Raw genomic sequence first — 27,799 nt, 5'->3', positions numbered from 1 at the left:
GTTTTATAAGTATAATTTGTACCAAATGATAAAAATGATCATAACGCGCATAGATGAGCATAATTTTATTACATATACTAGAATTGGGTTTATACAAGGTAATTCCTGAAAATTATTTCAAGCCTTTTATTATCGTTCATTTGCCTAAACTTTCTGTATGGCCACTGGACCAGATATGCAGGTTTTCTGTACAACATGGGCAAGCAACAGCCACTCTAGACCTGAGTGATTCTACTCTAAGCCTTGTTCAATGCCAGGTTTTTTTTATCAACGGCTCCTCAGTAAGCACTGTCATTGCAGTTGCTGTACACTGTTTTAGCTACCATTCGCCAACCATTCCTCGCCAGTATCGAATTGACAAAAATACATGATAGCCACTGTCTCCACACATACTATCTTGCATCTGTGCATAAATACTTTTGCGCTAGTTTTTTTGGTCTGTTTTTCTACTCGTTTCAACATTTCATTCTGCCGCAACTTCAATGTGCTCCCTCTCATTCAAATGTTTGTTTTGTTGCTACTTTGTACATGCATACGTAGGCTGCTCGTAGACTCGTGTTGTCATTATGGGAGCATTATGCCCTTGCGTTAATGCTACGTCTACTCTATTAATGATTTTGCATATCATCATTGGTTCCGCTTTAGTCCGAGCGGTCAATGAGTTAAATATATACACCTTATTAGCACAATTTTTTTTTTATGTATGATAGCAGTAGCATCAAATGCATAGCAACCACGAGTTCTTAAACAAGCTATAAAAATAATAACTCTTAAATTTACCGTCGATGATTTGGCTTTATGAATATTTTGGTATTAAGAAAGAAACCGATAAAATTACACTGTGGCAAGTGAGCGAGAATAAAAGAACATTCAAGCACACAATGAACGATTTGTTTCATACAGTAATTATGGTCTGGCCATGTCATTTGCCAAACTGAATCAAAAAGTGGCGTTTTACCAATGGCCAAGATTTAACCTCTCAGTTCAAGTGTCAAAAAAAATTAATTGGAAATATATGATTTATGAATGAGGTTAACAGGCCAATGCTTTCCCTAAGAAGCTGTGTTTGCCCTTGTAGAACGGTGTGAAGAGCAATATAGGTTTATCATATTTTAGATGACAACAAGAAAAAAGGTCTACGGCAGACACTTTTTGCATTGTTTAAATTAACCGCAGCCGATTAACATTGCAAGCAATGGAAATAATGTACAAAATAAAACTTTAAACCGGAATCGATTCAAACAAACAGCCAACTTTTTCAGGCCTAACTACATTCGCGTCGTTATTAAATCATAAATATTTTAAATCACGATAAAAAACAAAGCGTAAGCATTTCCCCAACGATTCCATGCTCCTTATCCCATTTCAGTATTAATTAGCCATTCTCATGCTAATTGATGATTGATCTACTCATTCTAGTTCCAAAACAAGTGTCGCATTGTCACGCTCAAATTTACGGATATTACTCTTCATATAAACAGTATCTTGTTCCTGTTTTTTTTTCGTATGGTCATTTTTTTTTTCGTTGAAATGCACTGAACGTGGCCTGGTTTTGACTTTCGTACGTCAGTGGATCTTGCTTGCAGCAACAGCATCAACAGCTAGCATTCAGACCAGGACGCTATAACTCCGAGATCTGCCAATTTCTTTCATCAAATCGAATCATCATCCATCAACCTAAGCGGAGTTGGTTAAATTACAGATCAGGTGAGTTAAGTCATTAGTATAATATAATATTGTGTTTACGAAAATGTCATTGTCACTAGCTGTCTAGAAGAGATCCGTCTATGGCAATTCCGGCGTCTATGCGAAGGTCGCCGTCGGGTCGCACTGGAACAAGAAGAACCCGCTCGGTGCCGTCCTCTTGATTCACCTAAACCGCCAACCGCCATACCCCAACAAGGAATATTAATTCGCGCTTTAAACAAAACGCTAAGTAGCAGTCCTTGAGCCTAAGAAACATAAACCAATACTAGACATCTACGAAGTGCCAACACGTACAAATAGATGCATTTAGACAATGATATTACCTTCCGAACTTACTTTTTTAATCATATGATGAATAAGATGATATAAAGGTACACAAAAAATCTATTACTGGCCGATGTCAGTCTTTATTTGTTTTCACCGACCCTGAATTTACTGACTAAAAAAGCGTGCTGGCAAAACGGCATTTGGAATAAGCGAGGAAATAAAATGTAATAGGCCAACAATTTTTCATCTTCGTTAAGTAACCATATTTAGAGTATAGCTCGCATTTCTACTAACCTTAACAAGGGTACTGCTCGCGAAGCTCTGGGGATCAACGCCTTCAGGAATGGCAATATGATAGGCTTGCTCATTAATCATAACGACCATCGTTTGACCTCCTCCAACTCCACCAGCATCGGTAACATCTGCAATAGTATTACTCGAAATTAGTTAATAATTAAGAAATGCTAACTAACATATCTTTTTCCAAATTTTACGTGGTTGGTGCTACTAAACAACGGCAAATCGACTTCTGCGATAGTACTTCAGGTATTCATTCGTCATTTGGAATCACTTTTGCGTATAAATTAACAAGAGGAACCACAGAATATTCCTACAGAATTTAGAGAAGAGAACACTCAAAGCTGGTCTAACGAACCCTGTAACAAGCACATTCTAAGTCCTATTAAAAAGATATCATGGGGAAAAAGTAACAGGAGCGGATTACTTAAAAACTGACATATGATGATGATCGATAGCTGTGATCACTAGACTACTTAAGGAAGTTTTTACATTCGCATAAATGGGATATGAGTGGCAGAACTCAACATTCTATTCCACTCAGAGTGTCCGGCCGAGCTCAGAGCTTCGGCCGGACACTCTGAGTGGATCAATAACCAACAGATTCCCCCGGATGTATAGCTTCATGGATACAGAAAAAGGTGTTTGATCAAGTCGATAAGAAGAACCTGGTCGAAGCATTGGTCGGCGTTTTGAGCTGCAAGAAACCATAGTAAGGTTTATAGTAGACCTTCGCCGAACTAGATAACAGAATAGCTACGAAACGCCCGAAAGATAGACAAACGTAATACTATGTACGGGGTGACTCCGTTTCGTCGTTGAAGTTATTCACTTAGTACCCACTTTGCAGACGTGCATGGGAACAATATTAATCCGGTGTTAGGAATAAAAATAAGCGCCGACAAGAAAGTTGGAAGGAAAACTGTGGTATTTATTATGATATGACTATTCTTAAATTCGCGGGGTCATAATCCACTCGATGGTAGTTTAGTACCTCTGATTTTTCAGTCAAACATAAAACCAATTCTCTAAACCTATTGTGCCTCTCATACTAAGCAGAATCAACATCACCGTAACAATTACGAACAGTTGGGTAAGACTAACCTGTCTCACGACGATTTGAACCCACCTCACATTTCCCATTGGTGAATAAACAACCCAACACTGGGCGAAATCTGTTTCGCAATGATAGGAAGAGCCGACACCGAAGGATCAAAAAGCGACATTGCAATGAACGCTTGGTCGCCACAAGCCAGTTATCTCTGTGATAATTGACACCTCTTGCTTATAATTCCTAAAAAAAAAGGTCCTGGAACCTCGCTTTCGCGGTCTATACTTGTAGTGAAAGCTAAAGTCAAGCCAGCATTTGCTCTTTCGTTCTATGTGAGATTTCTGTTTTTGCAAAGCTGGCCTTGGAACACCTGAGTTATTTTTTGACAGGATGTACAGCCGCAGTCAAACACTCCACCTAATTATGTTTTAAATATAAATCACGCAATTATTATGTTTTTTTCTAAAACACAGAAAATAAGAGTTGCGCAACCGCTCTATACTAGCTATTGCATATTCAAATAAATGCCACGTCCGGCACTGCTATTGATGACTACTTTAAATGACTGATTCCCATTGAACAACGGCGTGCGTTACACCCGCAAAACCATTTTAATTTCATGGAGACATATACAGACACCAAAATCTAACGCCATCGTTCTTCCAGAACTAAAAACTCGACTTACGATGGCGGCCATTCTGCTGCCACATTGTAAAAAGTACCACATAAAGCTAATGTCAAAGCGCTCGGATTTCTTAAGACAGTATTTTTAGACCAGTAAACTATGTATTTTAAGACATTAAGTGTATTCGGTCCCTTGAAGACAGAATGTACCGCCTATATTTCGATGTTTTTATTTCTCATTAGAGGAGTAGCCTTTTCCTTTCATTTGCGTTAGGTTAACATAGGTTGGAAACTACTGCTGAAAATATTCTAGCTGTATTTACAAATAGTTGTTCTTCAAAAATTCAAATATATACAAATATTGAACGTGTAGTGATACAGAAGCTATGCACATAACGTCATCCTCTCTCTCTGCCATACTCTACTTAATTTAGCTATTCACCTTGATGCTGTTGTTGGCCTTGGGAGGCGTCCTGTGTACCGTCTTCAGGCTCTTCAAGGATCATCTCCGTCTGAGTTCGGTCTTTGGAAACACCGCCCGGTTCTGCTACCGTTCCTAGCTGCTCCATCATAGTGGCGCCGGAGTCTTCAAGCTGGGTTCCAGCGACAGCAGATGCTTCAATAGCTCCGTGGGCTTCTGTCACATCCGACATTACGATCTGTAATCATTACGAATATACATTAGCTATGCATTTACAGGAAGCAAGTTACATACTAGTAATTACTTTCCTTACGCCATTCTACTTTAGGTAAATCTAGAACAAACAGACTGAGTTGTAAGCGCATTCTCAGAAATCTCTAAAATATAACTTGTTTTGGTCTTTAATTGTTTTTGAAAAACCAACGGCGGTTGAATGGAGAGCCCTTTTTTGCTTAAGGTATTGACGCCATGATGCGTGAACACAAGCTGGTGTTTTACTTCCAAGTTTTGTTCTAAGGCTGCATGTCGATGCCTCAGCTCTCTGCGGGGGCAGAGAGAAGAAACATCTATTCCTCTCCTTTTTCTCGGCCAGTAACAGTTGACTGCCACGCGGGTGTTGTGTTACTGTTGTTCTTGTTGTGGAAAGTTTCTACTGATTCTAAAAATTTTTTTTATATAGCTCTCAATTGTGTTTTTCCTATGGTAACTAAGTACCGCCAATAATATTGCTTGAAAGGTCCGATCGAGAATGAAGCCTTTTGATGTAAGTCATTTCTGAGGCAGTAACTCGAAATAGAACTCGAAATAGTCTTCTTCAGCTACTGTGGTAGTAATATCCACGATCTTTTGGGGATGAAGCCAGTGATCGCAAATTGCGGTAGTGTCTTATTGATCACTACCGCACTGTTACGATTGTACGCTTCACACTATGTGTACTTTTTATGGTAGTGGAGCTTAAGCAGGGTAGAGGCATACGGTGTTGTTGTTTAGTGGCGCCATTTTTCACAATGAAAAAGCAGTTGATGCCATAGATACCACGAGCTTTAATATTATATTATTGGGAGTAAATAGGTTAAGCCTCCTGTTTATAGATGCTCCTAGAAATACGAATTGAACAACAGGTTTCGTAAACCCAAAAAGTCGTGCTCATTAGACAATTTCATCCCCAAATATTGGTATTCAGCCAGTTTTTTCTCATATTCTTGCCTAAACTGGCCAAACAACGATCAGTACTTTTTACTAGGTTAGTCCATACTGTAAACCATTAATTAGTTGTACTTTAATTACCTTTTCGCAGGTATCGGCTGTTTGCTCAACAAGGTGGTGGTGTACGTCCTCATTCGGTTTACCCACTAGGGGCTCGCCTTCGACGCCAGACTCCATTGTAGCGACGTGCCCTTCGCTTTCGTCGGCTTCTGCGCCCATCGCTGTAGCCTCCCCGTCATCTTCAATCTGTTGTTCATGGTATTTGAGAATTTTGTACTGCGTCGTTCGGCCTTTGTCTTCCACCTGCAGATGGGTTACATCGTCACCAGCGGCCGCCCGTAACAGCTGAACGGCTATGTTCTCATCGATTTCGTGAATGCCTAAAAAGTTATTAGGCCATGAGTACTACCCAACATCATTGACAATATTGCGTATTATATTGTTCGTTCGATTAACTGCATGTGGCTCCCTACTAAATCGTTCTTTACAATTGGACGACAATTTTACAGTTTACGGTAGGCCTATCTTTCTCTAACCTCTGTTGAGCGACAAGTGTTAGTCTCTACTTTAAATTACGAGCCACAAAAAATACAGCAAAGGTTCGCTACACCTTTAATATAATGTTAGACTGGAACAAAAGTGCCGTTGGTTTATTTTTACATTTTTCCTTTCTCTCTCTACTTCTATTTCTTCTATGTAGAACCATTGAAATTGTTATTGTGCAAGGATTGGAATTTTATGGCAGGCTCAAGCTCCTAAGATGAAATTCAGGGGTAAAGAAAAGTGCAGTCTCGCCACCTACTCTATTTCGCCTTTTGCCAATGTCAAATAGCTGCTGGAGTAGCACGGAACAGTTCTAACTCTAAAACTGATTTACGAATATCAAAAATGGTATCATCAAACTGGAGGGTGTGCCCCGGTCTGGGTCAGCCATGTAAGGTTTATAAACACTGATTGAAGACACTTCTGAAAGAAGATAGCCGACAAACAATTCGAGAACTAGGTGAGAAGGTGTACTGCAGTCATACGGCTAGTGATAGACGCCATAGATCTGCCGGATTTGATAAAATTAGGATCCTAAATGTTCATGAACTAAATGAACATCAGAAAGGCAAAAGATTTTTCACTGACTCTCAACATTTCGTTGGCAACTACTAACATAGGTTTCTACACATAATTGTACCTGGCTACCAGAAGTGGTACCTCCACGTCAATATAAAGCAAATAAACGGGAGCTTTGGTATGTACGTATAAGCCGATAATCGAGATTTCATCCCGAAAAGACGATTGTTTGCGTTTGGTGTGAGTGTTGCTTAAACAGTAAAAAATATTTGAGAAGAACGAGACAGATCTGTATGAGATGCATCCAGAGTGAACGAGCGTATCGAACAGAAAAGACTCGACAGACGAGGCAAAGTCATCCTAGTCTACAACAACGCCAAACCGCACATTGCAGAGATTGTGAAAGCAGCTTTACAAAAGCTTAAAAGTGCTACGTTTGCATTCATCATATTTTCAACATCTTGCTTCGATGGATTATCATTATTTTCCATCATTATCAAATAAATGAGTCACTGAACATTCGACAATGAAGGGCATTTCAAAACCTAACTGGACGAATTTTTCAACACCATTTTGAACATCTCTAGCGAGAACGAAAAAATAGATTGGTTACCAGATGGAAGAAATCATCGAAACGTAGTGGTGAATACGTATTAATTTTCTGCTAAAATTTATGTGAAGTGCTACGTTTCCGATTAGATAAAAAGCCAAATTGCTTAGGTTTCGACCTGGTAAAAATTATCGATGCAATATAAGCCTGCAAAGTTTTAGGACGTACCTTCTCTACCTCCTTCGACTTCAAGGCTGAACAATGTTCCTGCTTCTTGTAGTGTCATGATTGCTACGCCTCTGTTGAGATCCTTTCGAATCGAAACAACGCCCTCTTGGCCAGAAGCGTTTAACAGCGCAATGCCGCCTTCAGACAGGTACATATTATCCTCACCACTGAAACATTTGAACCAATGAACGCTTTAAACAAGTCGAGGTTGTTACCATCCGAAAGTCCTCTTGCCTTAACATACCCTACACTAACAAAGCACTAGATCAGAGAACTTAAGGATATTGCGGAACTGATTAAATAAACCTGAGGTTACTTACTTAGCGCCATGATGACCGCTAGGAAGAGGTAAAATTGGCTGACCATTGGCATCCACAAATATTTGCTCTGGTCCTTGACCGGCTGTCGAATTGCAATCGTGAGTCCCAAATTCGGCCTCGGAATCGAAGCCCTTTAAGCAACCTGAGCAAATAAGACGGACTTCTGGAGCGCCTGCACTCCCGCCAGGACGCGGTTTGAGTAAACCTCCCCGAGATCCTAACAGTGAGACTCCCCCTACGGGTGTTCCAGCAGCTGCATTCTCATGACTTTTGAGATGAATATCGAGAGACTTCTTCTTAAAGAAGCCCCGATCACAAATCTGGCACTTGAAGTCACATTCACCCCGATGCAGGCGTAGGTGATTATACAAGCCCACCTGTAAGCGAAATTAAGTCATTAACAGCAATTTAACCAAATTATCTACATAATGAAGTGTCCTCTATACTTTGTATACCTTTGTACTAAGACGTCGATTGCAGCCCTCCCATGGACAAGGTGTAGGCGGGGCGTGGATTTCCATGTGCGCCATAAGCTGTTCCTTCTGTAGAAACCGCCGGTGACATTTGGCGCACTCGTGCACGACACTATGCTGCGAGAGGTGTGACCATAGTGCTTGGGCCGAGGTTGCCTTTGCACCGCAGATTTCACAAATGTTTGCCATTTCTGGATGCGCATTCTGAATGTGGTTGCGCCGAGGCGCTGGCTGCACAAACAGTTGTCCGCAATGTTGACATTGATACTGGTGACTTTCGGTTTCCATATGGCGCACGAATGTTGATAGCAGACCATGCCACGTGTGACAGACTCGGCATCGGTAATTCCGAGGCTCCGAGCGATTATGCTTGTCCTGAACTCTCATATGCTGTGTGGCATGCTGCGGGCTCACGAAGTGCTCTTGCAGGTCTTCGCCAGAATCGAAGATCATGTCACACATCGCACAGAAATGCTCACCTCTGTGTATGACAGCAAGGACATCGATAAAAACTTAGGTGATGTTAAAAAATGAGGAAGGGATAGGAAGCTTTCTCTGCGTTATGTACAAGTCTACTGCAACAAACCATCACTCTGTTGAGGGTGCTTTTCTCTACCTAAAAAAGTCGTCACTTCGCATTACGCCCTTTACAATAAGTTAAATTTACAACATGTTACAATATGTTTACCAACTCCTATTACTGATAAATAACGCCTACTCACCGTTGGTTGTGTAGTCTAACATGAACCTGAAAGGCAGCGCTTTCCTCAAATGTATTGGAGCAACTGGTAACGACGCAGATGAATCGTTTTTGCATGCCATGCAGATTATGCATGTGCAAGTAGAACAGAGTATAATTTTTGATAACCACATCGCAGAGATGGCAGTAATGGCCGACCTTGCTAGGAAAGCCCATCTGGTTGAGGCGTGCCTCCGAAGGCACCTCGTTCCTATCCAACATGGCACTAGGATCCATGATGATCTCCGTAGCATCATTTAGAGGACACACCTAAACAAGAACGTGCGATTACTCATGATCATATATACGTGCATGTGTACGTAGATTAAAAGACCGAGTGTACAAAACCTAACTGAAAAATAGCTAACCTGACTAGTGACTTCGGGCATTTGATCTGCTGACCGTACAGTTCTCTTAACCCATTTCATGTGTACGTGATGCAAATGTTGAGCAGTAAGCTCAGCATTCTTGAATGTCACGTTGCATAGGAAACACGTGGTTGCGCTCTCATCAAGTCCCTCTGCGTCATGGTCACCAAATTCAGGAGAACCTACAAACAAAAAATATATATAAGTAGATCAATAAATCCAACCAATCTAAGCAGTACGTAAATATTAACTGAGGGTTGAAAGGTATACCTACATTTGTCTTCAAGAATATGCCGTTCCACCTCCTCTTTGTCAGTAAAAGTCTGCTCGCAGTGGAAACACTTGAAGCTGGTGGCACCTGCTTCTGGCCCGCTAGGCCTTTTGATCGGCTCGGACGTTTTTCTCTGAACGAGATCGGGACATTTGGCAATGTGGGCAAGAAGCTCATCGTGACTTGACGTAGGTTCGAGACATTTCGCACACGACCAGATTGCCGGACCCGTCTGTACAGCATGAGACAGTAACACATGTTTAGTTAAACGCTCCCGGCCGTGCACGTACACCGAACATACGGTGCACTGAAGATGGGGTCCTGGCTGTCCGTCAAGGTGACGCTGCTTCACATGCGCCTTCAGCCTGCCCGGCCTAGGCGTACAGTAGTTGCAATACTTGCAGACAAAGGTCATACGCAAGTGAGCTGCTTTCATGTGTTCATGATGCACTTCGAATGTAGGAGAAGCAAAATTGCAAGCGCCACAGTAAAACGAACTAGATAAATTTGCTAACTGGCCTTCGTACACATGCCGTATCGACCGTTCATGCATTTGCGTGTAGTGGTCTCGCACTTCGGCTAGTGTCCTCAACGTAGCGTTACAGAACCTATAACACAATGTAAGCGAATGGTACAGATAATATAGTTATTCGACTTCCTGTCGCTCTTGTGAACTTCATATAACAAGGCTTTTCATACGATAACATACGCCGACGCCTCTTGAAAGCTAATAACTACCGTTATTGACGGATATTAGCATTATTCACTCCGTATTCTGCATAAATATAAGTCGAATGTGTAAAACAAATCATCATTGAGATAATTACTAGCTATATTCATTGAAACACCGATTCTGAAACGGTTTTTAAGTCAGAAACCAGAATGAACTCATAATTATTAATTATTAAATATGTCTGTAAATTTTGTGCATTTCCTAGGCAATCTCAGGCGAAAACGTTATTATCATTTGCGCAACAATATCAATAAGTTCGGTTTACGGGCACTTACTGACAAGCCGACTTCAGAAGTGTTTCTTCAGTCACGTCGTCGGGCAGACAAATGAACACGGCTGAATCGGAGAACTCAGCTTTTGTAGCTATGGTCTGCACTTCGTGTATAACGTGATAGTGCTTCTCCAAATCAACCAGAAATTTAAAAGTGAACTTGTCTCGGCAGAATAAACATCGCAGCTGATCCTGAGACGAATGCATTTGCCTGATATATAAAACGAAGAAAATAGAAATTTGGAAACCTTACATAAAATTCCGCTTAGGGGACGTTGTTTCACGTACTTGTTAAATAAGCTATGGTGCTTAATGAAAAAAAGTATTATATAGTATTGAAAGCGAGGGGTGATAAAAATGGTTTAGTAATAAAATTGTGTAGTACCTGAATAGATAGTTTCCAAACAATCCTTCGACGTTTTCTGCTTCTGAAAGAGGCAGGTCACTTTCCACTAGCTGCACTTGATTGGGTAGTTTTTGCATCGAGTTCATGTCAGCAAAATCGGCCGTACAGTCTTCCAAAGAGATTGTTGCACTTGCACCGGCAGAGGCTGGTGCTGCTTGGGCTAGGTTACGGAATATAAAAATAACAAATAATAAGTAAAATGTTCTGCATAACCAAATCAAAACCGTGGATTTCTGCACAAGAAGCCGAAACACCGCAATACAGTAGAAATATGATTTATTACAAATACCAGTCACGCAATTAGCATAGTTACGCCAGCCAAGACTGCCATCGTATAAAAGCTAACTGATTCTACTACCACAATTATTTTACTTAATAAATGCCATAGCAATATAAAATTTACTCGTATAATTCTATCAGACTATGGGCTGAAGCCTAGACTTCAGCAAAAATCAAGTCACCTTTCTGTTTAAGGGCACCAAGATGCACCAGTGGATCCTTTTTCAAGGCGTGAGCTGCAAGCTGTTTTGCTGTTTGTATTTGTGACTGCTGCACGTCCTCGTCAGTATCCATTAACTAAAAAAAAAACAGTTGACATTATACAATTTATTAGAGCTATATAAAATACATTCATACAACAACTTACATGAATACTTACTTCTACAATTGTACAAGACAATGACGCATTTGACAAGACCTCTAGCTGGTTTACGGCTTCACGTTAGCAATTAGGTTATCAAGAGGAGAGTCAAGAGTCACACAATATGGAATTAATCTTCTTGCGGATACTGTATCAAATGACTGCAGATAGTTCTCAACCAGCTTTCTTTGGGCTTCTGCAAAGATTTCCGGATTTTGATCTAGATGATGATAATGACGGTGGGTAGTTACAGTAATGAAGTATGCCCGCAGAAATAGAATCTATAGATGGGTAATTCATGAACTATAGTGTGAGTAACTGTATGCAATTTTACAAATTAAATTATGTTCCAATATCAAACGCAGCTCATGTGTATTTATGATACAGTTTGCAGCACATCTACGTTCACGCACTTTCGAGAAAGGAGGCAACGATATTAGTAATAACAACGATAGTATATGTATTAAAAAGATCGATAAAGTACCAAACTTCTGTGCATTACAGGCCAAATGTCATCGCATTCGAACTTATGCTTTATATCTTACAACCGCTTTTGACTGTCTCATCTTCGGACATATTAATTTCTTTGGGAAAAAATGTAGTATTAAATTGTAAGCATCATGCCGTGTGTTAAGAAGGAAACCAAATACCCACAAATAGTTCTAATGTTGCACGTTTGACCCAATAATCAAATAAGGTAAATATAAGAAAATGCATTCAGCCCTTTTCATTGTTGTTGTTGTTTCCTTATCAATGCTCCGGAATAGTATATACGGGAATACAAAACGAAGGTAACAAGAGATTCAAAGATCAATGCGATATCCTCGATATACGCTATTGGTTGACTACATCCTTCGGCGAGCTTGAGTTGTAGGTTTAAACTTTGTACGCTTAATTAATACCCCGGTCGTGAAGCAAGCTCATCTAGGTCCCCAATCTCTCCTCCTTACATAAACTACGGGTTCTTCGGTATTATAGTATAGTGACTAAAAAAGTTACGGAGGCTCCAAACAGAAACCTTGTACAATATTTAGAAAGGGGAGTAACTCCCGTACGGTTCTGAACTTCTCTATACTCATACCTGCGGCTGTTGATGAGAAAGGACTGTGTTCATTTGAATGTGAGTGGAGACGCCGCTGGCTGCATGGGGTCCATTCTGGCCATGTCCTGCTGCGTTGCCCTGAGCCTGATTCTGCATAATCGCCATCTTCTCGCGTACGTACGGCATCTTTTCGTCAGCCCTTTCAACGGCCTTATTGCGGTCAGACAGCGCTGCGCCGGTTATCTCAATTGTCACGCCGTCATCGGCTACAACGAACAAACGACTTTTGCGCTGTCGCGGAGCTGACATCAATTTCGAGCGGCTCTTTTTACAGACCAACAGGCGGCGCTGCTCCGGAGTAAGGAATTCAAAGGCGCTTGCGCTTTTGTTCAACGGAGGTTGTGGTGGTACAGGAACAACCCGTTTGCGAGCTAATTTGAAGTATATCGAACACAAAGACAAAGACGATATATTTGTGCGGTTCTCTTCACTTAGCAACCAGCGCTGAGATGCCAACTAAAACAGTTACAACAGCAACCCCTTAGGGCTCTGCCAAGTCTAGCCATATATGGGACTCATTTCTGTCACTTAGATGCAAACACACACATATATAGCCAGATAAAAATGATCGTATGCCGCTCTCTTACCGAAAGCAGCTGGTCCTCGGATGATGTGAGCTCGAACTCGCGTTGGATCATACTCTTCGTCCTCTGCGTTCTCCGACTCGGTGCTTGCTCCAGCACCGGCTGTGGGTGCTACCTCTTCAACTGTCTGAAACGTAATTTTGACGTAAGTTAATTAGTAAGAACTAACTCGCATACAATAGAATACCTGTCAAGACAAATACATTCACAAACAACTTACCTCCCGCTTAATGGCCTTCTGGCCGACAGCTCGAAGCGATCCAGCAGCGCCATTTTCTTCATTCAGACGAACGACTTCCACCTACGATGGATTCAAGTCGATAATTAAAGAAATGGTCGCCGATGAGATTTAATTGGAATGCAAGAATTGTCGGGAATGCAATTTATGCATTCCTATAGTAGCTTCAACATCAATAGCCCGTGACGGTATTATTTTAGAATTGCTGCCAAATGGAGAACTGTGACAGTTATAACGCCTTTACGAAAATGAACGAGCATGATTGAAGATAAATAGTAACACGTCTTGGAAAATTTACCTGAAGAGTTTTTGGATCAGCACTCTGCATCACCACGATTCCCTGTGAGTTTTGCAGAAGTGACAACTGATCGCTGTTTACAATCAGCACCTAAAAAAAACGTACAACATTGTGTGGTGATTACTCTTTATATTTAGCTAAAGCACACAGTAACTATAACACTGCAACTTGCCGGCAACTAAATCGTCGAATAATAAAGAAACACCTGGGCTTGACCCACTTGTTCGGAAGTTAAAAGTTAAGCTATCCTTCGAGTCTAAATAAATACTTCTTTATAATCTGATTTCTATTTGGAAGTTTCTAAAAAAAAACCATTTGAAACGACATTCAACTAAACAGAGCCGAAGAGCGGTCAATTTGCTCGCATTTGTCTGCGATGCTCTATCTAAGTATAGAACTCCAATTAGTACAAAATAGCTTAAGGTCACAGATCATAAGATTTTTGTGAGTAACCGATTATGTAATATCATGTAATGTAGGAAAAACTGTTGGGAATATTGAATAAGTGCGTACGATTATCAAAACAAAGTTTTTCTCACTGACCTGTTGTCCGCTTTCAACGACCGCGGAAAATGCTGACGGGCTAATTCCTGCGACTGGTCCGGTGGTTATGAACTTCGCGCCCTGGACTCCGGCTGAAACCTGAGCTGCTGAGCCTTTTGTCAGAGTTGTAACATTCGATGACGCAGATGTAGTGGAGGGACTGACAATAGCAGCAACCGGCGTCGTATTGCTTGAAGCTGCTACCGGTCGCTTCTAAATCATGCATCAGTAACTCGTTAGTGCACGCCCAGCAAGAAAAATCTTTACACATTTTCTATGCCCGAACAAAAAAAACACTAAGGAGTTAAGCAAAGGTGTCAGCATACTTAATAATATTCCAATTAAAAAACCGATTTGGCTGGAAGAATGCTGCCGTTGTCAACGGCTAAATTACTACTTCTACTTTTACTGTATAACACTTCCTTCTGATTGCTATTGCTAAGTACAGATATCAAGAAGTAAAGATTCACTAAAACAGCAGTGTAAATCGATTATTTATTCCGCAGACGCACATCATACAGTTTGCGATAAAGCTAACTGACTTTTCTCTGAAGTATGGATGGCACTACACGCTTGCTCGTTGTGCCGGGGGTTTCAGAAACTTCTTTATCTTGATGAGATGCCTCTTTTGCTCCTGCAGAAATTGTGGCTGGGCTGGTAATTGTAATCGCCGCAGAACCTGCTGGAATGACGGGTCCAGAACGTATAGATCCAGAAAGACGTTTCAAGAAGTCAGTACACGCTGAAATCGAAACATGCAAAATAACTGTAACTTTTTCGTATCTACAAGAGAATGCTAGATATAATTACGCAAGTTAACAATGTTTGCAGTCTAAGCAACGCTTTATCTATATTATATAAGCCTGGCGGTCTCTCAATTTTCTGTATCACTAATAGTAAGTGCCACTACGTGCATTAAATTCATTTTTATTAATAATATTTTTTTATTAATTGCTTACACTTACCTGCTTTACTTTGGCGTTGCTTTCGAGGTCGTGAGCTCCCGCCATCCTCTCCAATTGCTGGAAGGCTCAGGTCACCAATAGCCTGTGTGGTCATGGTACAAAAGAATGTCATGACAAGAAAAATGCTATGTTACACATTTGAAATTACTTACGGCAAGCGCCACGTTCACCTGTCAATAATCCTTTAAATTTTTACGTAGTACATTTTAATCCGGAACCTATCATTTTAACTTAATTTCAAAACAATTATTCTCGTTTTTCTTTTCTCAGTCAATTCGGCTTGAGTTGCCATTCGCACACACCTTGAACACATCGGAATCATCTGTGAGCATCTCGCATTTACGCATAATGCACATCTCATTCTCGCTGCTGCCACCTCCGCCTCCTGCAAAAGTAGCCACTTTTGCACCTGCAGTGTTCGAAGCAGACGTTAAGGACGACGAGGCGCTCGCTGAGCTAATGCGACCTTGTCGGCTCTGACAAGGTACGCATCGCCCGCAATCTGAAAAGAACGCAATCCAAAACGGAGGAAAGTAGGCGTATTATAGGTTGCACTTAGTAATTGATATATAATCGACAAACAACTTTACGAGTGATTTCTACGACCAGGCAATCTCACACAAAATTTACAATTGTTATAGCATTAAGAGGTTCATAAGTTGACATCAGGTCATTTGATAATAAAGTCTAATGACTAGCTTCCAGTTTACTACTATATATATAGCTGGCTATAAAGTCGTTATTAATACATAATTCAGCGCTAGGGAGTTATTCAACAAATTACCTTCCGCACTATAATAGCCGTGTAAATGTAAAAGTACTGGCCATGTTCACCACAAGTACACTGCACTAAACGTTGGACAAATCGAGCCTAACAAATAGAACTCACTTTCGATACCAATACATACTTTTTTTTATATATATATTTCTTTTTTTATAAAATATTGTGCTTGGAACGAGATAGATAAGTATTTACCTTCCTGTCGAGTACATCCGTCGCATTTGTTACAGCCGCCAAGAGCTTCTGCCTCACGACGTTCTTCCTCACGACGACGTTCCCTTTCCGCTAATTCAGCTTTTGAGGGTCGGCCACGCTTCTTTGGTGGCTCTATTGATGTAAATGTAAATCAAAGGATCACATTTTAATGGTTTCGATGCCTCTAGAGTGTCTACGGAACACGAGGACTTATATGTAAATATCAAGCTGATGATGCGACGAGGTGAACCCCAGCTTAAACACAAATTGGAAGCTTTTGAATGCCTTTAGCATGTACACGCTTAATTGCACAAAAATTCGCAGAACAACTGAATGTAAGATATCCACATATCACTAGTACTGCTATTTGTTTATTAATCACAACCTGCCAACAAATGAATTATTCATATCCAACATAGTGACTATGATTTAGTATGTGACTTATAAAAACGTAAAAACGACACACCTTTAGGCGATTGGTCAGCTTCCTCGGCGGTATTCTCGCTTTCTTCTGCGTCCTGCTCTGCATCGCATTCCTTTTTATGTGCGATGAACTCGTCCAGTTCATGATAGTTCCGTTGACATCCACCACACTTGAATAAATCTATATAACACAGTAATATCGAAAGATAGAAGCGGTGATTTTTGTCGAACAATACCCCCGATTGCATTGAAGTAAAACTTGTGCGGAATTTTGTACTCTTTCAAGCTAAACACCTTGTAATTATTGAATAATTTATATATTCAACTCGCCTTTTATCATAATTAGCGTTAACAGAAAATAATTCTGAGCATTGACAGTTACAAAGCCATTTCATAGTTTATTATAAGGTTCAAGGAAGCAGAATTAATAAATTCAATACTAACCTCCAGCGGTTTTACGTTTTTTCGGTGGCATACTGGGTTTAACAATTAGCAGGCTGCAATAAGGAACAGTTTAATATAAATATATGAAGAGCGACCAACATAATCTCTGATAGATTTTGTAAAAGTCTGAGAATAGCAATTGTGATCTATTTGGCTTAACTAACCTGCACAACAAAAAATCGCTTACCCTACTGATTAGTCATCCTGTACTAACCTGAACTAGATAGAGGTTTCCAGAATAGTCAGCTCACTAAAGGAAATAAAGAGCAATTGTTAAGGGCATTTACCCTGGCACTTGCCACACCACGCGAATTAGGTTCAAGCCGCTTTCATACTAATCAATTTTCTTATCAACTGCGGCACGTTTTCCATTCATCATTTTCAAGGCTCTTGGAGCAAATTCAAGGGCCTATCATCTTCAGTCTTTCATTTTTTGGAAATACGTGCTCGTGATGGCTAGGTAACTCGCTTTAGTAAATTTGAACAATTATTCACATCTTATACTTTACAACTGTTATTTCTTCTGTTATCTGCTTAATAGTACTTGTCTTTAACGTCGGAAGGTTAAATAAGCCAGCATAAACGTAAAACCTAAGGTCACTTTTGGACCTATTGTTGTTAACCTCAGCTTGCAAATTATTACGAAGTATATGAATCGAGTTGTCAGTCTCATATGGTTCATTAATTAACCTTGATGTTTGAAACAATGAAGGTTCACGTTGTCGAAGGTTCGTCGTTAGCATGTATTGGGCCTTCATATAACGTGACACACTCAAAATGTTCATTATATATTAAGACTACTTCAAAACACTAGCTTTAAAATCCTATTTTTACTGAATACAAAAAGAGTCAAATGAAAAGGAACGGAGGACAAAACTGTCAAGTTACTGGAATTTAGCTCGGCTGCACGGAAGTTCTACAGATACTTTTCTATGCAATTAATTTGCAACGTAGAAATCCGTGGCTACATAGAATCCGGAAGCAGCAAGTCACATAAAAATTCATTCCGAGCAAAACTTTGTTACCTAGTTATGATCTACCGCACTAGATGAGCAGTTGAACGTCAGCTAGGAAAATTGCTTCGGATAAGGTTTGAGGTTATCCATATGGAATCTTGGATTGTCGACTCCTTTAAGTTTGTTTTCGTCCATTTTACTAGTTACTGCCATTAATACACATGTATGAGACGATGTATCTCATGTCTTATCAAAATAAGTTAAGAGCCAATGCGCATAACGTTATCCAGGTGAGAACTTGCGTACGAACAAGCTATCACTGATTTGGTTATAGGCGTTACTACGACCCTCAGAACAATCACTGCATTTTACCCCACTGTGGTATTTATTTCAGCCGAAATTAAAGCAATATAGCAAGATAACTGGCGTTCCTATTTTCAAAAGTGGATTGATTTTATGAATTCCCATTCAGACTATTCACTTGATATTACACACTTCGATACATGGTCATGTCTGAATCTTAGCCGAAAATCAAGCTTATAGTTTAAGCCCTAATTTTCGGCTTGGTAATTGACAGCGACGTGTTGCGTTCTATTCTTCCCCCGCCCAACTAGGTGTCATCTCACGGGAAACAAATGACAACTACTATCCGACAGTAGCGATCCTTGTAGTAAGGAAGAAGACGTTTGTTGTTAGCAAGACCTCCGTACCATGATTAAAGTAAGTTTTACCGCAATGGTAACTTCATTGCCGAAATTCAAGTCCACCCAAGCCGACGGCTATTGATCGAGGGGCCTGTCTTTCGTTGCATTCTGTATACCGGTAGATCTTGCCGGGGCATTGGAAGCAATTGAAAACGCCCGCCAAATACCCAGTTCCCGATAGCAAACAATAGATCACGTAGCAATTCGTAGCTGGTGATAGGATTGGGCCTGGCCCCCCAGCTCAACTTGCCCCGGTTATTCATCGAACACCGCTCAGCGTCGTTGTTATTTTTGCAAAAAGTCACCGTTCGACTGCCTCGTACCACCAAGCTATTGCTAGCAAAAAGCTTTCCTGAGAAATCCTCACCAGGGCGCTCCGATCGGCGCCATTGCAGGCAAGGCCCCGAGACCGCTACGGGCGTTTAACTGTTGCAATCCGTATTGAAATTTGACGAGAAAAATTGAGATTTCTTGCCCAACTTACCCGCACGGTTGTTTGAAGAAATTCGGCGATTCTCACACAACAAATGTTCTTCAATTATTGGTGAAAAAATTATTTCTTAACAGCTAGAGACTCCGTTTGTTTACAAACCTGTCCAGGGGGCGCCAGTGTAGCGATGGTGCTGCCGCCTTCAACAGTTGTTTCGTTTAGTAACAGCAATTTTTCTGTTTTCAGGATATCGTTTTTGTTTTCGTGGTTTCGTTCTTTGACAAATACCGTTTTTTAATTGGCCTTATTCAGTAAGCCAATTTTTCACAAGCAAGTTGTAACCCGTCTTATCGAAAAATGAAGCCGAGAGACGAGGAAGTATTTCGAAATGTCGTCTTCTTTGCTTAATTGGCGCCTTTCTTGAGCTTCATCAGAGGGGGCGAAAATAGTAACAAGGGCTTAGGTAGTGAGCGTGAACCTGAAATGCTTTCGAGACGAACATTTTAAGATTGAACCTACTGCAGTGCGAAATATATTATGTTGAATTTATTAATTACAGCCCGAGTCTGAACCACTTGATATCTGGGCGTGTGTGTGGTATACTGCGGAGTTTCTCACGCTTTTGGAATAAGCAATACCAGATCTGTTCATAAACCTAATCACAACACAATGATATTGTAGTGTTGAGTGTATAATAAAGTCGAAGAAAGCTGTTTTCAATTATGTTGCATTTATCGTCAATATCTTCGCGCTAAGTAATGCGTGATCGCCTCGGTTTAGAAAAGCATACTCTAAATAACTGATGCGAAGAAAATTCTATCGAGTTTTTAACTTAAATTGTAGAAAAAATGCAGTCCTACGTTATAAACATTGGACATAGATCTCAAAATATCGATATTTTGTTATTAATAAAGTTGCGCGTCAGCATGCGTATAAGATTAAGATATATCATTTTGAACATGAACACTTGATTTGCTTCATTCAATGAATAAAATTGGTTGTATTATTCATCATTCAACATGCTGAACATCAGTTTTGTATTTAAGGTTTATTTATTGATAAGAAGAGCTTCGTTATAAAGAAACTGTTCATCAAGTGATTTGCTCAAGTATCCGGGCGTCGAGTCCTTTAAGATTGTTAGCGCGCAGCACTAAGTACATGTCTAAATTAAAACGCATTCTGCTAAGTTTCGTTTTTTCTCCGTTAAAGAGATACATGACGTGCGGCATGGTTATCTAGAATTAGCACTTTTGGATAGCCTTTTCAGTATGCTCTTATCCGTATGGTGGATCACTGATATGTTCTATAAAAGCGTTATGTAACTGATGGCAGTTCGCTGGACGCATCTCTTCTGGTGTTCTCTGAAGGCATTGACCGCTCTGTATATAGACCAACGGTTGAAGTTATCATTTACTACAATGTTCTATTGCATTACTGCATAGCTTTGTGAACAAAAACAACTATAAAAACACAAGGATTGTGCACTAAGGAGTAATCTCAATGTCTACATCGACAAATTCTATCCCTATTGGCCAGTCTATCGACCTCTGGTTGAATCCTGAAGTATTTGTATACTATTCCATACCTTTACCAAATAGAAATAATCTTCTGTGTGTACCTGCTTGTTTGGAGTAGGAAGTTTGACCTTATATTGAAAGCAACAACGAAGTGGGGCAAATTCAACATTTTTACATAAATACACTAGCATGCATTGTTCGGCTACAAAAAATAGTTCATTTACCTTAAGGCGCATCGGTTTCTCTAAAGAGCGCTCACAATCTGCCCTCCAGATGAATGGTGGAAAAATAGAACCGAATTACTTCGTGTTATACTTCATGCTTATTACTTGCCACTTGCTTTCGACATAAGCTTATTAGGTTAGTAAATAGTTAAATTACTTGCCAATGAGGCTTTAAAATGGCTACGCTTAGCTTACAAGTTGAGCTTAATCGTGTACAAAAAAATGTGTTGAGATTAGCAACAGTTAAAGCACATGTTAAACAGGTATCTAACGAGTAAATACTTTTATTGCTCAATAACCTACGGCTATTCTAGCACGTTTTTCCATTAATAGTGTGAATTTCCCCAAAAAGATAGAACAATGTCCTATTTCGTATTTATGTAAATACGTGTAAAAATTGAATATATACAGGTCTTTAATTTGTGGTAACTTACGCTTTACAATTAGACTATTCGCTTCCTTTGCTGCACATATGTATATAAATTAAAGGGTTTAGGGCTTAACCACTCGAGCATAGGTCATCAAAAGCCTCAATGCTGAATAATGCGTCGCTAGATTCTAACAATGGGTATTTTACAGTGTGGTTGATAAGGAAGAGGGATAACGAAATGACAGCAATAATTGCAATTCCTGGTGCACTTGCCTACTATATTTTACTGTGTAGCTAGATGGAGTAGTGCGTTTGCATGTAACTAGGAAAAAAGTTCCCTTTCTACGGCGGCAGCCATCTCTTCGTCAACCTCTCCAACACTTTCGCCGTCCGAGTCCCATTCCTCATCACCAAAGTCGACTCCGTTTTCGTGATCGGGCCAGTCGAGTGTTCGCCTGCCGCCGAAGTCTTCTTCGATACCTCCATCATCGTCTTTGCCGGCCCAACCACGTGGTGCGGAATTATCTTCTATTTTAGCAAAAAACAAAGGAAAAACTTTATTACCCAGGTAGAACAACCAACTAAGTATGTCCGCAGAAACTATTGCATATACTGCAAATACTTGCCAAAGGGGTGTTCTTTGAAGGAAAATCCCAACATGCATTTGTAGAATACTGAGAGAATTGAAAAAATTCAACGGAACCTGACAACCCATTAGAATTAGGCTAGAGCTATATAGCAAGTACGAGTTTCTTTGATGAGAGTAGTTGTTTTTCCTGTTTGAATATCGTACGCAACTTTATATAATATAATTAATAGTATAGAACGTACCGCCATAAAGAGCATCTTCTTCTTCTTCGTCATTTTCGTCCTGTTGTTGCCTTCGTCGCTTTGCCGGTGGAGTAACGAGCCGTGAATCCTCATCCTGCTGAGATATTTTTTAATAATTGTTTAATATTGGTAATTAATAATCACAACATGTTTCAAAAAACAAAGTACCAATAATTTTCCATACCAAGGTAATAAACTTATTATTGGAATGAAAATGTTCCAGAACAAACCTTGTTGCTATCTGCATCGTCTACATTTTCGTCATCATCATCATCATCATCATCGAGCTCGTCGTCGACCTCTTTACCCATCTCGGCAAGTCCCTCTAATCCAATAGCCAAAGACGGTACGAATGACTCAGGCAGCACTGCCTGTTGCTCACCAGCGAGCCGGTCCAGCTCGGACATTTCTCGCGCCTCTTGCTCAACCTGTAGAAGGATAAAGACCCATATTTAAATTAAACTCAATTAAATAAAATGGTTACATGGCTTCACAGTAACGCGCGGTACGTTGTCAAGCAAAACTAAAAAGACAACGTTATCTTAAGTTGATGTATTGAAACGCTAGTGTTGGTGGTGTGTTGAAGTATAATACATCGATTAAACATTGTATCAATAGCATGCTATAAGCTAAGAGACATTAAAAGAATATTATGCAGACTGTTCATAACAAAACGTCTTACCTGTTGTCTCTCTTCGGGACTAAGAATAGGTCCCAAAGGTCGTCCGAGTCGATTCCGGCGTCGGCCGCTCAGTGGCTCTTCTGGCGCTGCATCTTTCAGAGGAAATAATTTTTCAGATACATGTTCCCAGCGCTCAGCACAACACCACAACCACTGCGTTGCGACAACCTGCACTCAAAACAAAACCAGTTTACCAGTAAAAGTAGTGGTAAAAGAATGGTTTCTGTTATCGCACAAGAAGAATGGCTTCTGTTATCGCACATGACGTATCAATAAGCAAACAAAAATGCTAGCCCCGGATGAAATTTGGGATTAAGTGAATCTTTATCTTGTTTTATTTGTAGGTGGTTACGGTTATCTCTACAGGTTGAATAAAGATAACACTTTAGATAGCTATAATTTTGGCTTTTTACCATGTCATCATAAGGTATGCTATAAGCTAGCATATTCTTACCTTAATATTTCGTAATTTGCGTGCGTGTACAAGCTTAGCTGTTCCAGGTCTGGCTGCCACAAGGTGGGTAACTTCTTTGCTGAGGTCTTTGTGTACACGAGCACCGAGAGCAACGGCAACTTGATATATTTTTGCCACTTCAGGTCGTTGGTTTGTCGGCAGGCATCCAGTAAACACCAGCACAACATCCTTAAGAACTTTCTGTCGAACGTATGGAATCACCGTCTTCAGGTCGGGGATGCGTGATGGCCGACCTGCGGCTCCCGAGCTTCCGTTTCCCACTTGACTGCTCGCAGTGTTACTATCGCTGCTGCCCGGCTGCGCAAAAATCAATCTCAAGGCAATCTGTTAGCTAAAGCTTATTCTAGAAATTCGATTTGTTAGGTCTCACTTAAGAAATTTGTCACAGAATAGGCGAATATTCACACGAAGGTATGATGTATTAGAAAGCTCAGTATGGCACTTAGTGGTCACGTTTATTTGCATAATATCGAGTTCTACGAAATGTTGACCTTAGGAAAAATATCAGTTCATAATGCGGAGGAAACAAATTTACCGAGCAACAATCATTGTAAGTCACGAAAAGCTAAGGCAGTTACCAAAATACAACACTTCGCTTGTTCTGACGACATTTCACAGTCAATGCATATGGATCATAGGAAAAGCGTGAATTCCAATCAAGCATGTAGGCTACTGATGTGACAGTTAGGCATTATTTTGGAATAATGAATTAATTACCTGGCTTTGCATTTGCTCGTAGAGCTCGAAAAAGGCGCGATGGATTGTGGTTAAGATATCTTCAAGGTACAATAAGTAGTCATCAGCATCATCATATTCTACAAACCCGTCCACCTAGCCAATCAACAATAGTTCATGCAAAGAATCAGACATTCAATCAACAACTAATTAAACCAGAACGGCAAACAGATTTTATAATCAACCTAGAGACTAGATACATAGGAAAGGTTACAATAAACGAATACTTTCACCTACCTGCGCGCATGAATGTTCTATAAGGTCGCGCAAGCAGGCAACCACATCGCGATCAGAATGAATAACGACGGGATTTCGGGGGCTAAGGAAGGCGCTACAACTGCCGCCATCCGATGGTGGAAGGGAATGGAACTCAGCTAATCCACCTGAAATTATACAATAGTAAAGGTTTGCACTTCCTGAAATACATATACTGCACTGAACGGTTAGGCAATTGTGGCAAGCGGGTTAAAAATCTCGGAAGAAAAATATGTTCACGCAAGTGCTTGCAAGAAGTATTTGTGATCGTGTTGTAATTACTACATTGCCTTTGGTATGACTGTGCCATGCTGACACATTTATATTAACGTAATATAGATGATTTAAACATAAGAGCATTGCAAGGACGGTCAAAAGAATACGAATAATGATATATATATTTCATCTCTTCGCAATTATTTACCGATCGGGGCATTTATATCGCCAGCCCCTCGAAAAAACACGTAAGGTTTGACGGTCACCAAGTTCGCAGCAAAATTCCAGACGTCTTCCCGATCGTCGATGATTGCAACAAGTTGATCGCCACAGGGGAACAAAGAACGCAAATTGGCTGTCTTACTTGCCGGATGAAAGCACTCGTCGCGGGACAATATTCGAAATTGAAAGTATTTTTTTTGTTTGTCGAGAAGCGACGCGATGTGATGCGCGTAAGGACGCGCCCCAAAGGTCACAATGTGCAATTCAAAGAGGCGAGAGATCTGAAATGACGGAACAGGTCAATATCATTTTACTGACATGGCTAATTTTGTTGTTATAGTTTTATAAACAATGAGCTAAAGCTTCGATTAGTAGTGCTTTTATATTACCTTTTCAAGGAAGCGCTCCGTACCGGGCCGTATACGCGTGTGATACCACAGCTGTCGATTTCCCGGTAAAGTGAAATGTTCAACTCCCTTTAACTTTGGATGGATCATTTCGCTTGTCGTATGAACGAGCGTTTGGTCCAAGTCTACCAAAAGAACAAGTTTTCGCAGGCCTAAAAGGCGTTGTTCATCAGCCTTAAAGGTAAGGAATAGTAATAGTTGAATGGTTAGATCTTTTACAGTTGGTTTTACAGGCATAAATGATATAGCATGCTCTTTATGAGAAACATTGTTTTGCTTCGCTTCTTTATACTACATAGTAATCCTTACAGGGATCATGAGTAGAATGAGACTCACCTTTCCAATTGACTGTGAAAGCTGTTCGTTAATTCGAAGCTCTGGAATAGCGTGAATCATCGAAACGGACGCATCCCCTGCCTCGCCAGCTTCCAACCTATATATTTTTAATGTAAGATATGTACATGGCAATAGATACTGATTGATGCAGCGGACTAACAGATCTTAATTGTGTATAGTTAGGCTAAATGTTGCAGCTTAGAACATAGAAAAATCCACGTCGCACGCGAGAATAATAATCAACTCATCATTCTATCATCAGGATCTAATCAGGATCCATAATCTTCTACTCCGTTTCAATAGGGAGGAAACAACACCCACTATTGGCTAGTATAACAACACTCCATAGTGTGACGACGAGTTTGTTCAAGGCAAAAGATTTCCAAATAGATGACATATGTCACATAAAAAATAACAGTAACTCACTCTCGGAGATCTGCACCGCATTCTGCACATAGGTCTTTCATAACGATCGGATGGGCACATCGTTTCAGTTCCAATAACACTGACCTAGAACAGCAAGCAAGACGGTAATAATAAAACGTACGCATATGATTAGAGGAACGATCACACACTCAAATACGCTAGGGAATACAAAATACAAATACACTAGTGTGCTGTGGCCAAAAGTCATACGCACCCATTTTCGATGACGGCCCCCGCAGAAACGAGAACCCTCGATACAATTCCCTCGAATGGACATTTTAGGTTAAGGGATCGAGGTCGAGGACCACTTGGTGTTAAGGCTTGGCTTTCTTCAAATGTCAGAAGGCAAAATCCTTTGTATAAGCGGAATTCTGGTTTTACCTGGAACACCATGGTTAAACTTAGAAACACTTGTGGCACGCGTACCCCTATTCATCTCCCTGTTTTTCATTCCTGGTCCTTTTCCTCAAAAATATCGCTTTAATAAAAATGTGAAGTTAATCTCAGACCTCTTTTCTGGATACTTATTAGGTTTAAACATCTGTGATCAGCACTGAAGCTACGTTTTTTGGTGTTTTTGAAACTCACTTTTAGACGAAGGACTTTGATTGGACCCTGAGTTTTCAGAAATAGCCTGTCACCGTTCAGTTCAACGGACGCTGTCGCAGGCTCCATCGATATCAAGGACCCACCTTTTTATCTACAAAATGTGTGAACATGAATTGTTGAATAAATTTGCTTAACAGAATATTATATTTCTGAACGCATCATTTATTTATAAGTTTAACCGTTTTTAATCTTTGTATTTTATCCTCTTTAAAATATTTTGAAGTTTTCTTATAAATAAAGAGGGTAACATGCTATCATCTAAATCGTAACAAGACTTATTGGGTCTATCTGTAGCCTGATCATTTGATTGGCACTGTGAATAGCTGGACTGTGGCTTCAATTGCTTTTACACACTTATCTTTAAGAAAAAAAGATCCGAGTGGTGAAAGTCCAGAATTGTCGCATAAGTATATTCCAGTCAGCGTTGTACTTCACTTACTCTTAGTGCCTCCACTCTAAAAATAAGCGTATCAGTTCCACAACTTGCATACTGACGAGTGCGAAAACGGATGAGTCGCTTGTTGCATATCCTTTACACAGATCTGGCACACTGACAGAGCTATTAAAAATGTTGAACTAGCATAGACCTAAAACACAAGTATGGCTAAAGAGCTCGAGGTCATGTAATGTGAATTTGCTGGTTTCAAATATTTGTTTACGTTTGCGATTACTTATTAGCGAGCATAGTTCCTCCTTGGAATCAACAACGCACAACTATCTATAATGGATATTCTTGAATACTTTAGGTACTTATATTTCCTTCTTCACTTACAATTTCGAAATGATTGTTAAAGACGTCCAGTGTTTTCATGCGTTCATCTGATTGGGTATGTTCTTTTGACTGAAGAACGGCGCGTAGCTTCAAAGGTTGGCAATATTTTAAATGTTTGCAGGAATTGTATCCGTGTGTAACAATAAAATCTACTGCTATTTTTCTGACATCTCTTTGGGTTCCAAAGTACATTTCAAAATCATGGGCTCACTTATCGGCTACTTTACTTAAAATGATCTATAAGTATCGTTATTTTCTCTTAACGCCTCTGGACCAATGCTGCTTCTAGACGCTTATCGTACTGTGGGTCCATACTAAAAATAACAATATTTTTCATAGCATAATTTGGAAGCGAACTAATTTTCCTATTTAACTTTAAGTGAGAGTGTCCTAAACTGAAGTAATTTATTTCACTTTTTAACAAA

General features: G+C 40.1%; 2 protein-coding genes and 1 long non-coding RNA gene across 10 annotated transcripts; 1 reads left to right on the top strand and 2 right to left on the bottom strand.

Moving 5' to 3' along the window:
* Positions 1-41: 41 nt before the first annotated feature.
* LOC111251234 (uncharacterized) lies at positions 42-19,593 on the bottom strand. Of its 7 annotated transcripts, none has more exons than XM_022807630.2 (26): positions 19,352-19,470; positions 17,422-17,457; positions 17,208-17,260; positions 16,807-16,944; positions 16,341-16,472; positions 15,667-15,866; positions 15,365-15,446; positions 14,942-15,141; positions 14,400-14,612; positions 13,857-13,946; positions 13,541-13,621; positions 13,324-13,447; positions 12,716-13,107; positions 11,456-11,570; positions 10,974-11,154; positions 10,593-10,799; positions 9,588-10,192; positions 9,314-9,495; positions 8,929-9,215; positions 8,189-8,687; positions 7,734-8,110; positions 7,414-7,580; positions 5,655-5,953; positions 4,389-4,605; positions 2,269-2,396; positions 42-1,873 (listed from the first exon to the last, which is right to left on the bottom strand). In XM_022807630.2, exons 3-26 carry the CDS (start codon positions 17,236-17,238, stop codon positions 1,763-1,765), a joined length of 5,058 nt encoding a protein of 1,685 aa, XP_022663365.1. In that variant the 5' UTR covers positions 17,239-17,260; positions 17,422-17,457; positions 19,352-19,470; the 3' UTR covers positions 42-1,762. The 7 variants fall into 7 exon arrangements, with proteins under 7 accessions (XP_022663365.1, XP_022663366.1, XP_086846120.1 ...); XM_022807631.2 differs by lacking the exon at positions 19,352-19,470 and adding an exon at positions 18,874-19,014; XM_086989994.1 differs by lacking the exon at positions 19,352-19,470 and adding an exon at positions 18,233-18,405.
* Positions 19,125-20,020, top strand: LOC147755320 (uncharacterized). The gene is made up of 2 exons (XR_015328254.1): positions 19,125-19,262; positions 19,544-20,020. It is a non-coding gene; the product is annotated as an uncharacterized LOC147755320 (long non-coding RNA).
* A 1,273-nt stretch (positions 20,021-21,293) lies between these two features.
* On the bottom strand, positions 21,294-27,393 carry Fcp1 (RNA polymerase II subunit A C-terminal domain phosphatase Fcp1). 2 transcript variants are annotated; one of them, XM_022807634.2, is made up of 14 exons: positions 27,042-27,393; positions 26,582-26,693; positions 26,208-26,374; positions 25,994-26,077; positions 25,568-25,664; positions 25,214-25,405; positions 24,811-25,105; positions 24,369-24,514; positions 24,114-24,227; positions 23,376-23,693; positions 22,922-23,089; positions 22,470-22,667; positions 22,240-22,336; positions 21,294-21,936 (listed from the first exon to the last, which is right to left on the bottom strand). In XM_022807634.2, exons 2-14 carry the CDS (start codon positions 26,666-26,668, stop codon positions 21,731-21,733), a joined length of 2,169 nt encoding a protein of 722 aa, XP_022663369.1. In that variant the 5' UTR covers positions 26,669-26,693; positions 27,042-27,393; the 3' UTR covers positions 21,294-21,730. The 2 variants fall into 2 exon arrangements, with proteins under 2 accessions (XP_022663369.1, XP_022663372.1); XM_022807637.2 differs by having other exon boundaries at positions 22,240-22,333.
* Between the last annotated feature and the right edge of the window lie 406 nt (positions 27,394-27,799).

This window comes from Varroa destructor, unplaced genomic scaffold (assembly GCF_002443255.2).
Source record: "Varroa destructor unplaced genomic scaffold, Vdes_3.0 BEIS01000005.1, whole genome shotgun sequence".
NCBI classification, from domain to species: domain Eukaryota; kingdom Metazoa; phylum Arthropoda; class Arachnida; order Mesostigmata; family Varroidae; genus Varroa; species Varroa destructor.
Note: the sequence above shows the minus strand (reverse complement) of the source record. Positions and strands in the feature narration are given on the sequence as shown.